General features: G+C 44.0%; 1 protein-coding gene across 2 annotated transcripts in view; it reads right to left on the bottom strand.

Annotated features, from left to right (window-relative positions):
- The window catches only part of LOC138972804 (cubilin-like), a 34,397-nt gene that overhangs the window by 3,522 nt on the left and 17,699 nt on the right, over window positions 1-13,176 (bottom strand). For both annotated transcript variants that reach the window (XM_070345471.1, XM_070345472.1), the window contains 11 exons: window positions 11,043-11,195; window positions 10,052-10,160; window positions 8,605-8,717; window positions 7,142-7,303; window positions 6,177-6,267; window positions 4,617-4,753; window positions 3,342-3,600; window positions 2,502-2,623; window positions 1,704-1,859; window positions 1,059-1,149; window positions 420-535 (listed from right to left, as the gene is read on the bottom strand). In XM_070345471.1, coding sequence (XP_070201572.1) covers window positions 420-535; window positions 1,059-1,149; window positions 1,704-1,859; window positions 2,502-2,623; window positions 3,342-3,600; window positions 4,617-4,753; window positions 6,177-6,267; window positions 7,142-7,303; window positions 8,605-8,717; window positions 10,052-10,160; window positions 11,043-11,195 — 1,509 coding nt within the window. The remainder of the gene's footprint in view (window positions 1-419; window positions 536-1,058; window positions 1,150-1,703; window positions 1,860-2,501; window positions 2,624-3,341; window positions 3,601-4,616; window positions 4,754-6,176; window positions 6,268-7,141; window positions 7,304-8,604; window positions 8,718-10,051; window positions 10,161-11,042; window positions 11,196-13,176) is intronic.

Consider the following 13,176-nt stretch of genomic DNA (forward strand, 5'->3'; position numbering starts at 1 on the left):
GAGCACTGGGCTTGTGATCGAAAGGTCGCTGGTTCGAATCCGGGCCGGGACGGACACAGGTCAACTGTATGTGCAGACCCAGATACGGTATCCATCTCCCACCCCCGTGTCACCACAGTGGCACGTAGATGACCTCGGTCATTCTACCATAAGTGCAGATGGCTGATACCACCTAAACACGCATACACTTGTGTATCTCATCTAAAGTCGGGTTAAAACCCGGGAACATGCCCCTAATGGCATTGCCGCGAGGGCATAAAACTTGAATTTCTCTCTCTCGCGATCTCCTGGCAATAACAACATTTCTGGTCGGTCCCTTGAGTGGTCGACTGTAAAAACGAAATGAATGAGCTACCGATACCTGTAACCGACAGAAAACTGAAGGCCAACGCTTGAACAAAATATACTCAAAGATTTACCGTCAAATACTTCTACGGCATCAGCACAGCTGTAAGTCAGATCGGAGTCAATGACGTTGATGTGAATGACGTCATTAGGGTTCTCCGCAGAGATGCAGTACTGACAGATATAATTCCTGCCCACAGAGACGCACTGAACATTAATGCGTAGATTTTGTTGCTTACTTAAATTACCTGTGTGTAGTGTGTGTGTGTGTGTGTGTGTGTGTGTGTGTGTGTGTGTGTGAGTGTGAGTGTGTCTGTGTATGTGTGTGTGTGTGTGTGTGTGTGTGTGTGTGTGTGTGAGTGTGAGTGTGTCTGTGTATGTGTGTGTGTGTGTGTGTGTGTGTGTGTGTGTGTGTGTGAGTGTGTGTGTGTGAGTGTGTGTGTGTGTGTGTGGGTGTGTGTGTCTGTGTGTGTGTGTGTGTGTCTCTGTGTGTGTATGTGTGTGTGTGTGTGTGTGTGTGTGTGTGTGTGTGTGAGTGTGTGTGTGTGTGTGTGTGTGTGTGTGTGTGTGTGTGTGTGTGTGATAGAAAAAGAGAGAGCCAAAAGAAAGAAGATGAGATGAAATAAGTTTTAATTTCGAGAGGTGTACAATGAAGCATTCTCAGAAACCCAGGTCGAATTTACTCGTTAAACATATAATACTATTATACATACACCGGGTAGTACTGTGGGTAGTTGATAGATGACAAATTCTGCGCGTGTCGAGCAGCCTTGATGTTCTTCACCCCGTTACACAGGTCCATGACTGCACACAACGGATGAAAGGAGACTGATTAACAACAATACACAGGCAAGCAACATTTTAAACTGATATTGAGACACAGAGCACAACAGCAAAACAGTGACACGAATATTGGACGTGCCCGGTGGTTGGCGGATTATTGGAGGGGGGATGACGATGACGATGACGACGACGATGATGATGACGATGATAATGATGGTGATGGTGATGGTGATGATGATGATGATGATGATGGTGATGATGGTGGTGGTGATGATGATGATGATGATGATGATGATGATGATGATGATGATGACGATGACGATGATGATGATGATGATGATGATGATTGCAAACCAACGCTGACCGAGCAACCGACCTGGGGACACGCATGTTGACAGACAGGAACAGAAAATATATTTTGTTTTGTTTTGTTTACCGGTAATAAACAGCCAGACGGAGAAAAAAACAGAATGGTCGACCCACGGACAGACACACAAACACTCTGACCGGCCGAACAGCAGACAGACGGTCGAAAACACAGAACGACAAAAATGAAGACACCATAAGCTCCCTACCCGGAACAGAGTTGAAGGAAGCCTGAATGAACCCGCGGTTGGCTTTTTCGTCTGTGACCACCTCGTAAGTGACGTAACGTCCGGTGCTGATGACGTAAGCAACCAGATGATTCTCGTGTCCCGAGTCGTACAGCAGTGGACTGTCTGTCGATGTACCTGTACCCGGCATTCAATAACCCATGAGTAGGACTCTTTTCAAATAAAATAGTCTGCTTTACAAAGACATTTTACAGTTATAATATATTTGAAAGCAACAAGAAGAACGCAATTCTTATCTATTGACCTTCTTGTTGAATACTATGACGATGTCAAACATTGATACAATAACAAGACTTCCGTGCCAGAATATATCTATGAGTCTGACAGAAAAAAAATACGCTGAATCCGAATCCCAGGCCGTGGTATGAAAAGATGCATATAAAATGCTTAATCTATATTGGTTTTGTTCGTCCGTTATACTGCCCTGTTAATAATTGTGCGTATGCAAATAATCATTGTTAAAGATCTGTTTATTTGAAGTAGTATCTACAGCTGTAAGTGTTTATAACGGACATTCGACTGTACTCATGATGTGCATAACTATACAGACGTTAAACTGAGCGTACTTGATACGTACTTCAACAGGTAATAGAACAGTCAAGACAGTTTTGAACTAAGTAAAGCTTGCCACCATCCTCCTCAGAGACAAAAACGATTAAAAAAAAAAGAAGAAACAAATATAAATGAAATGATATATATATAAAAATACAACTGGTGCGTGTTCTGTCTTCTAGTGATCAGTTCTAAATTGCGACTAACCGTCATATATTCTGACGTAATCGTCGCAGCTTTCTTCCAGCTCACACAGCTCTCCCTCCACACGAGACAACACGTGATCTGTCGGGCTTTCTCCACCAATCACGTAGCGACACCAGGCGTTTCTGTCATACAATATTATACCTTTTTTTTGTATTGTTGACCAAGATATGACATTTTACACAGATCGAGACAGTCAGTGTTCCTCCGAGACCGCGCTAGCGGTCGAGGCCGTGAACAATGACTGTCGAGCTCTGTGTATAATGTCATATTTTGGTAAAAAATACAAATAACATTATGTATCGATCGATTCTTGTCAGAATTCTTTTTACTTTTTACGATTGAACGCTCACAAACATGCACTATTTTGTTGTCTCGGCTGGCCGCCTTAATATGAATGTTTTTCGGACTCTGACGTCGCACGTCCCAAAGAAGGGAAATGCAATGTTCAATCGATACATTCCTTCTTATACGCATACACACTGATATACATAGGATCATGTATATCAGCGATGTAGGATAGCCCGACGACAAACACATTTATTGACATCTTGTGAAAATATGACATAATGTCTCAGTATGATCTCAGTATTATCTCAGTAGTTGTAATTGCAGAAATATTAACAAATCGTACACTGATGTGCCACTAACTTCCTCAACATAGCCATTAATCTGCGTGAATGTCAGTCACATAATTGTCTATCTATTTTCCATTTTTTATGGCGATCTTGCTATAGCTAGTTTACTATCGAGTTGTCCATCTGTTACTGAGTTTTCCGGCACTATTTCAGCTACCAAACCTATTCAGTAATTATAACGGTGTCATTGTCATGCAATTATCACCTTGAATATTTAAAATCCCTCGAGCTCAAAGCAGGATGTCGTATCGCCAGAGCTTCGTCAGACGGAGCCACGCGATGCAGCACGCGGCCATGACAGGCGCCATGTCGAGCCGGTGTCACTTTCAGCAGCAGTCGTTTGGTATTCTTCGCAGGGGAGATAATTACTGACTCCGCTACTGGCCAGTACACTGGGTGATCTCCTCTCCAGCAGCTTTGTGGGACGAGTTGTGGGACATTGATGTTGCCGTCTGTTTCATTAGCTGCAACATTACAAATCGTAATCATTTTGTAAGAAGGTGTACGAGTACTGACATGGTGTGTCAGTTCTTAACATTTTCTCGGAGAATGTTGTTTTTTGTGTGATAAGACAGACCCTCCAACTTGGTCACATACCCAACACTGATACACACCCTGACGGTATGATGTGGTGATTTTGAATTCGTTGATGAAATAATTTCTTAAAAAGCAACTATTGGCTATTATGTAAATAGTTCATTACAAACACACACACACACACTGCGCACGGAGAGCGCCCCGCAAGTTCAGGAATCTTCGTAGCCAATATAAATCTGTTTAGCCTGGCTAGCTTTGAGACTGAGAGCCGCTGAAGGAGTAAAGGCACATTCCTTCACCGGGAAACCAGTTTCGGCTCTCAATCTCAAATATAGCCAGGCTACACAGATTTACATTAAATTGGGTTCCATGCATTCAAATCATAGTCGCTTGCAACATGACTCACACATCAGGATTAAGACGCGATAAGCCTTGGTAAATACCAAATTCTGGTTTCCTTACAATGTAGACTGCACTGGAGCCATGATATCCATGTCCCAAATAGACGCTAGTTCTGGGGACAGAAATACTAAGTTAGCATATAGCATATCCAGACCGGCACGGTTGGCCTAGTGGTAAGGCGTCCGCCCCGTGATCGGGAGGTCGTGGGTTCGAACCCCGGCCGGGTCATACCTAAGATTTTAAAATTGGCAATCTAGTGGCTGCTCCGCCTGGCGTCTGGCATTATGGGGTTAGTGCTAGGACTGGTTGGTCCGGTGTCAGAATAATGTGACTGGGTGAGACATGAAGCCTGTGCTGCGACTTCTGTCTTGTGTGTGGCGCACGTTATATGGCAAAGCAGCACCGCCCTGATATGGCCCTTCGTGGTCGGCTGGGCGTTAAGCAAACAAACAAACAAACAAACAAACAAGCATATCCAGACCCCTGCAACATCACCATAGCCTCGGAACCCTTGGTCCAAAAGCGGCGTTACGGTAGTTACCTTGCAAGACAGCAAGGGGAGATCCTGTCAGCGAGCGGTTACAGGTAGCCGGTTGTCCCTCCACCTCCATGACGTCGATACGGGCCCACAGCAACAGTGTCTGGCTGGACAACAGACGGACTGGACAGCTCTTACCGCTGTAACAAGATAAGAACAATGGTTTCCTGCATTGTTTTTTTATATTTAAATTGTATTTAACATAAAGGGTACCTATATATATGTACAATAACCTAACGTATATCGTACAAGAAATAAACATAATCGTTTCATGCATCGAGAGAAATTCAAGTTTTACGCCCTCGCGGCAAAGCCATTTGGGGCATGTTCCCGGGTTTTACCCCGACTTAAGATGAGATACGCAGGTTTATCCTACATACGTGAGAGAGACACCCGGGAGATAATAATCGTTCAAATCACACGTGTGTATATCATGTAAATGAGGTCATGTCAAGCAAGTCTGGCAGGGACCTGTTTTTTCACGGCTTATGATGCCAAAGTCACCGAGACAAACGTCATTATAGAAACAAAAATTGCGCTCGCTAATTACCCTTGATGAATCTTTAGAACTAACACGTCACGCCACACTTTCAGAGTGACGTTTCTTTGCTTTGACGTAATAGATTGCACGAGGCTTTAGAAGAGATCGAGGTTCCAAAACAAGCGTCTTCAATTTAGCTGCCTCGACTGCAGGACATTTTCAGTAAAATACACGTAAGTACAGTATGTAGGATAAACAGAATACTACATGGCTTGCTGTGTCGTACCAGATTTACACTCGTTGCTTTTTCAAATAGTGAACAGCTCGCTTTCGCTCGCAGTTCAATATTTTAAAAAACAACTCGTGTAAATCTGGTACGACACAGCAAGCCATGTAGACTAAGTATTCTCTATGTATGCGTGTTTAGGTGTTATCATCCATCTGCACTTATGGCAGAATGACCGAGGTCTTTAACGTGCCATTGTGGTGACACGGGGGTGAGACATGGCTACCGTCTCTGGATCTGCACATAAAGTTGACCCGTGTCCGTCCCGGCCCTGATTCGAAACCGCGACCCCTATAGGATGACAAGTCCAGTGCTCTACCACCTGAGCTACCCGGGCCCCCAATGGGTTCTCTCTGTGTCCTTCATGCAGATGCACATAACTGGGTTATTCTCCAGAACTGTGTAGCAGTGAAAACCATGCTACTTAACTGAGACATGTTAACCATTCAAATTGATTTTAATAATAAGAACTGGCTCCATATTTACATTCTTGGCCTGCAGATAAAGAATTAGAAATACTTGCACATTGTGTTTGTGTACGTTCAGAAAACTGCACGGTCTCGAATAGCAGCTAGCATCTGCTGAAGGGACATTAAAAATCCCCAACAACAACAACAGTAAACTGCAAGGGTTTTAAAGTACGTCAACTTCGTGACATGGAAACCAAAGGTTGTGACATGGATTTGAACACTAGCAATTATACACCATGTTTACTTAACGCTAGGATTTTGATTACAAAAAAAAAAGTTTGACACCAAGCTAATATCTGATAATTATTGTAGTGTATTTGTCTGACCTGGAGTTGACAGCGAAAGGAAAGCCGATGAAGGTGGGTTCTTCCCCTTTGAGCTCCAGTGTCGGCATCTGTTGCAGCGAGCATGAACGGTCTGAAAATGAGAGCAATGTCAACGAGATATTTCTAACACCCCCCCCCCCCCAACCCCTTTTTTTTCTTTTTTTCTTTGTATCTTTCTGTGTTAAAAACAAGAAAGGTATGTTATTGGAACACACCGGCACGGTGGCCTAGTGGTAAGGCGTCCGCCCCGTGATCGGGAGGTCGTGGGTTCGAACCCCGGCCGGGTCATACCTAAGACTTTAACATTGGCAATCTAGTGGCTGCTCCGCCTGGCGTCTGGCATTATGGGGTTAGTGCTAGGACTGGTTGGTCCGGTGTCAGAATAATGTGACTGGGTGAGACATGAAGCCTGTGCTGCGACTTCTGTCTTGTGTGTGGCGCACGTTATATGTCAAAGCAGCACCGCCCTGATAAGGCCCTTCGTGGTCGGCTGGGCGTTAAGCAAACAAACAAACAAAAACAAAAAATGTTATTGGAACGTTTAAATCATGACACATTTAAACGTTTTTATTCAGAATGTTGGAACGTTGGCAGTCTATTTTTGCTTGTTTTGCTGTATGCGTTGGACGGGGGGGGGGGGGGGGGGGTAGTAGGGGGGGTAGTAGGGGGGGGGGTAGTAGGGGGTAAGTAGGTCACGGGATAGTGAGAAACAAAGAGAATTCACATCATAAACACTTATAAGTGTTTTCCCACTTGAAAAAAAACTAAACTGACAACAACCTTAGATTGGTAATGTCTTACAAATGCCAAATATACTCTCAACATTGAAGTTGGTTTTACAGCCAGACAGTGGCTGTGCTTTGGCACAAATATATCTTTAACTATCTTTTAACGTGACATTGTTCAATTACTTTGTCGAAGAACGCCTGCATTGACAGAGAGACAGTCAGTCAGGCCCAACTTACACAGTTTAGCGCGTGTGTAAAACTTAAACCGCAAAGAGGAAGTGACGTTTGGCCTCGTTCTTATCACAACCAATCCTTGGCTCCCAGACAAGTAGACAGAAGTAAAGGGCTTAGCGCTGCGCGCACACCATCGCACCACTTCCGGGCTGGTTGTTTCAGGGCCTGTTGAAAACAAAGCAATAGTGTGTTTTTTTGTAAGAAACCTTCAATTAGATATGGCGTAAAAATAAATTGTGTGCTTACAGTAACCCGAGCTGACCTATTTTTATCTTGCCAACCCTGAACTTTCTGTCCGCAAACAAGTCATGAAACAAACTTCTTTTTATGGAAAAAAAATCATTGACATGTACGCACCCATAATGCAAATACTTGAAAAAGGAAGAAAAATACCTACCTATACCTACACTATTTTGTTCTCGACATGTTACCTTAACCATCATGTTTTCTGCCTAACAGCGTTCGTGTTGACCGTAAATGTCCGAAATTAGTGTGCAAGTAGGGCGGGGACGTAGCTCAGTCGGTAGCGCGCTGGATTTGTATCCAGTTGGCCGCTGTCAGCGTGAGTTCGTCCCCACGTTCGGCGAGAGATGTATTTCACAGAGTCAACTTTGTGTGCAGACTCTCCTCGGTGTCCGAACACCCCCGTGTGTACACGCAAGCACAAGACCAAGTGCGCACGAAAAAGATCCTGTAATCCATGTCAGAGTTCGGTGGGTTATAGAAACACGAACATACCCAGCATGCTTCCTCCGAAAACGGCGTATGGCTGCCTAAATGGCGGGGTAAAAAACGGTCATACACGTAAAATTCCACTCGTGCAAAAAACACGAGTGTACGTGGGAGTTTCAGCCCACGAACGAAGAAGAAGAAGAAGAAGAAGTGTGCAAGTACCGACAAAGAATTCGTAAGCTGGTCGGAACTGCTCGTGTTGATTACATCTGGCAAACTCAAAAAACAAGAATGGTAAGGCCCCCCCAAAAAATAGTCTGTTTACGGTAACCCGACCAACCCTATTTTTTTCGCTCGACCCTAGACTTTTTTTGGCATTTGGGAAGAAAAAAAAAGCAAAATAACGTAAAAATATGGTTTTTTGGAGAAAAAAAAACAACAACAAAAACAATCCCAACCTACCGACCCTATTTTTTGGGCCTATGTTACCGTAAACAGACCTATTTTTTGTTGTTGGCCTAACTGCATCTGGGAGGTTTTCCTTTCAAGATAAAGTTAGTGTTTTGTCTATTCCACTCAGTGTGACCGGCTGTTGTAATCATGTGACCGGTTCTCGTTCGATGCATTCCTCTCGCCTTTTGGTTACGTGTACTAAACACCTAGCACAATAACCGTGTAATCATTTGTGTTACACGATCGTCAACAGTACTCATTCGAGGCACTATTGTGCTGTTCTTAGACTGACTGTGTAGACATACATTGAACTACGATATATATATACAAATGCTCATTACCGTCATATATGGAAAAGTTTCCATCCTCGCAGAGAAGGCCATTGTCAAACTTTTCAAGGTCGATAACCACGTGACTTGTGACGTCATCAGCTACGAGTCGCCAGCTGCACGTGCTGTAAAAAACATCACCGTTCAGGTTACAACTAAAAAAGCCGTGATGTCAAACTCTCAGAGGCCTTGCCAGCAACCATAATTCTTAAAAACAGGTGTTTTTTTACCATACAATTTACTATTGAAATAGAAAAATCACATTTTGCCATATGTGACCCTCCACCACGAAATGAGTCGCATGTCACCTCGCGCGGTTCTGCGCTAGGCTTAATATAAGTCCGGGGAGTGTCTGGTAACAGTGTGAGGGTCACCTTAGTCACAGGCTTATAACTCAAACATATTGCTCTTTTCTAAAACGGTTTTCACCACTGGATAGAGCATAAAAAAACTCTTCAGGAAAATGTAAAAATATGAAAATCATGCAAAAGTGACATGCGACTCACTTCGTGGTGGAGGGTCACATATTGTTGAAATATGTGAATATGTAAATTTTGAGAACAAAATGCCCGCCGCTCTGGGCTTCATGGACAGCAACCGCAGAGACAAGCAAATGGGAAGGCAAATAAAAACTGACCACATCGGCCATTCGGACTCTGCACGCTTTTACACTACAAAAGACGAACTCTTGAAATAACTCTGTCGAGTTTGAAAGGGTTGTGAAAGAGTGAATACTCCTGCTTTTAGTGAGGCAAACTCTCTACACGTGCTTCTTGTCGACACGTGTTTCAACACACCCATCGCGAGTGACACCGGCACGGTTGGCCTAGTGGTAAGGCGTCCGCCCCGTGGTCGGGAGGTCGTGGGTTCGAACCCCGGCCGGGTCATACCTAAGACTTTAAAATTGGTAATCTAGTGGCTGCTCCGCCTGGCGTCTGGCATTATGGGGTTAGTGCTAGGACTGGTTGGTCCGGTGTCAGAATAATGTGACTGGGTGAGACATGAAGCCTGTGCTGCGACTTCTGTCTTGTGTGTGGCGCACGTTATATGTCAAAGCAGCACCGCCCTGATATGGCCCTTCGTGGTCGGCTGGGCGTTAAGCAAACAAACAAACAAACAAACAAACAAACAAACAAATCGCGAGTGACTGGTCTATAATGTCACGTGGAAATGTTTGACTCACTAAAAGCAAGGGCATTCACTCTTTCACAACCCATACAAACCCGTCAGAGTTATTTCGTCCTCCAAAATCAGCGTATGGCTGCCTAAATGGAAGGAGGGGGGGGAGGGGAGGGAGGGGGGCATACACTTGAAGTACCCACGCGTTCCAAAAAAACAAAAACACACACACAAAACAAGAGAGTACGTGAGAGTCTCAGCCAATGAACGCAGAAGCAGATAGACATTTCCGAAAGGCATCGTCCATTCTGCCGAAAGGCCGCCAATGTTGCTGGCTTACCCGGGCAGGTTTGGGAAGAAGGTCCAGACAGGGGACGAGAAGTCAGCCACCACAGCGCTCTTCTCCAGTGGGATGGTCTTCACGAAGGTCCCGTCACACGTGTTGTCCGCTGGAACCAGGTCCAAGGGATAGCATCTTATGGGAGTGTTATCGTAGAGAGAGAGAGAGAGAGAGAGAGAGAGAGAGAGAGAGAGAGAGAGAGAGAGAGAGAGAGAGAGAGAAAGAGAGAGAGAGAGAGAGAAACAGATACACTGATATAGACCGTGACCGATCAACAGACAGAGTTACAAAGAGAGAGAGAGAGAGAGAGAGAGAGAGAGAGAGAGAGAGAGAGAGAGAGAGAGAGAGAGAGAGAGAGACAGAGAGACAGAGAGACAGAGAGACAGAGAGACAGAGAGAGAGAGAGAGAGAGAGAGAGATACACTGATATAGACCGTGACCGATCAACAAACAGAGTTACAAAGAGAGAGAGCAAGAGAGAGAGAAACTGAACCTGAAACTGAAACTGAACTTTTATTACCAAAGGATAGAGGTTTTAGGCAAAGCCTAATCTTACAACCTGTCCCTTTTCAAACACTTAATACAGACGCACATAATATAGATAGTAAGAAGGAAAAAGGTCATAATTTCTTAGAGAGAGAGACAGAGACAGAGAGAGAGAGAGACAGACAGACAGACACAGTCAGACAGACAGACAGACAGTCAGTCAGATAGCCAGACATGCAGACAGATACAGACAGACAGACAGTGACAGACAGGCAAACAGACAAACAGACAAACATAATGACAAACAGACAGACAGTGACAGACAGGCAAACAGACAAACAGACAAACATAATGACAAACAGACAGACAGTGACAGACAGGCAAACAGACAAACAGACAAACATAATGACAAGCAGACAGACAGTGACAGACAGGCAAACAGACACATTGACAGACATAATGGCATACAGACAGACAGAGACATGCAGTGCACATAGACACTCACACAGAGTCAGGAGAGAGTACTTGATGGCGAATCCCCGATAGCGCCGCTGGTCGTTAGTTACGAGCTGTAGCAGGACGGAGTCCTTTGTAGAGTGGGCCACACTCTCATCGCCACCACACCACGTGTGTAGCACTCTGCTCTTTGTGTTGTTGCCTGTATGGAAGCAATTAATCAATCAATCATCTGATCAATGAGTCTGTGAATCAGCCAGTCAGTAAGTCAATCAATCAATCAATCAATCAATCAATCAATCAATCACTCAGTAGAACAATCAATCTATCAATCAATCAATCAATCAATCAATGAGTCTTATATCGCGCATATTCCGTGGGTACAGTTCTAGGCGCTCTGCAGTGATGCCGTGTGAGATGAAATTTTATACGGCCAGTAGATTGCAGCCATTTCGGCGCATATTTACCTTTCACGGCCTATTATTCCAAGTCACACGGGTATAGGTAGACAATTATTAACTGTGCCTAAGCAATTTTGCCAGGAAAGACCCTTTTGTCAATCGTGGGATCTTTAACGTGCACACCCAATGTAGTGTACACGGGGGGAGGTTCGGACACCGAAGAGAGTCTGCACACAAAGTTGACTCTGTGAAATAAATTTCCGCCGAACCTGGGATCGAACTCACGCTTGACAACGGCCAACTGAATACAAATCCAGCGCGCTACCAACTGAGCTATATCCCCGCCCTATCAGTTAACTAATCAGTCAGTCAGACACTACTGAAGTAAGTCTGTCAATTGAATAACTGTAATAGTTGTCATTTACCCCGCGTAGTTAAGTGGAATTCGCATTAACATGGATTCTGTTGGGAAATTGACAACGACGACGTCGACAACGACAACGATGACGATGATGATGATGATGATGATGATGATGATGATGATGATGATGATGATGATGACGACGACGATGATGATGATGACGATGATGATGATGATGATGATGATGATGATGATCATGATCATGATGATGATTACCATGGTAGTGATAATGATAATGATCATTGAATAACACAGTATTGGTGGGGAAACAAAACACTTTTAAACTGTACAAAAAAAAAGCAGGTGTTGTATTTGTATTGAAGGCCCCTAATAAGCCGAAATAAGAGAAGACGAAGAGAGGGAAAGAAAACAGAAAGAGGGAACACTTTCATGGACAGCGCTTCCAGGCTCACAGGTGCAACGCTTTAAGCCGGGATATAGTCTTACAATGTGCTGACAATGTCACAGCTGAAAACACATGGGAACGGCGGAGAGGAACGACATGGAATCGCGGTAGAGGCACCGAAAGAGCAAATTAAGTCTTAGTCCTGAAACCGTCATTACAAAATAAACATGAGGGTTTTTAGGATTTGTTTTTTTTTTTGATTTCCAATGTACTTTACCTGAAAGGAATGGTGAAAATATGTCCAAACAAACATTTGGGTGCAAACAAAAAAGGGTTCATTCTCTTTATATGACCACCATGTAGTTATAACAGTTTGTCATCATTTTCACGAGTTTTCATTCACAAACACCTGGGAAATAAATGTCATGTTCCCCATGCAATAAATCCCCGGTTACCATAGTTGCAGGAGTCAGGTTATACATGCATAATCAAAAGCAAACCCAATAGAAACGCTCGATGATTCTTCGGCTCTTTTCATTGGCGTTTCCCCAGACCTAGACAGCCGACACTGCTTTGCAAAGTTCCAAAAACGAACTGGCAAACTGGCACAAGTTTCCTTCGCTGCACGACGCAAATCTTCTGTGGCCTTTGACCCAACGTGCCTTGCTTGCACGATGCACATCTTCTGTGACCTTTGACCCAACGTAGCTTCCACATTCAATCACTAAGCTTAATATTTACAACTGAAAACCGAGGGGGTGGAATACTGAGAGGAACCTACAGAACTGTGCATCCTCAAACCTGACATACTTATCCCAACATTTTATGAACTCAAAACACAGAAAGTTGCTTTCACACGCCAGCTTTGATTGCAACAACGTGCTGGGGCACCAAAACATGGATCATCAAAACGGAACTTGTGTTTCAAAGCATGGCTCCCTGGATTTTTATAGCACTTATTTTCTCACTACCAAAACGATGACAAAAACGATGTTTGGTGGTTTGACCAGCTTTT

The sequence above is a fragment of the Littorina saxatilis genome, linkage group LG8 (assembly GCF_037325665.1).
Source record: "Littorina saxatilis isolate snail1 linkage group LG8, US_GU_Lsax_2.0, whole genome shotgun sequence".
NCBI classification, from domain to species: Eukaryota; Metazoa; Mollusca; class Gastropoda; order Littorinimorpha; family Littorinidae; genus Littorina; species Littorina saxatilis.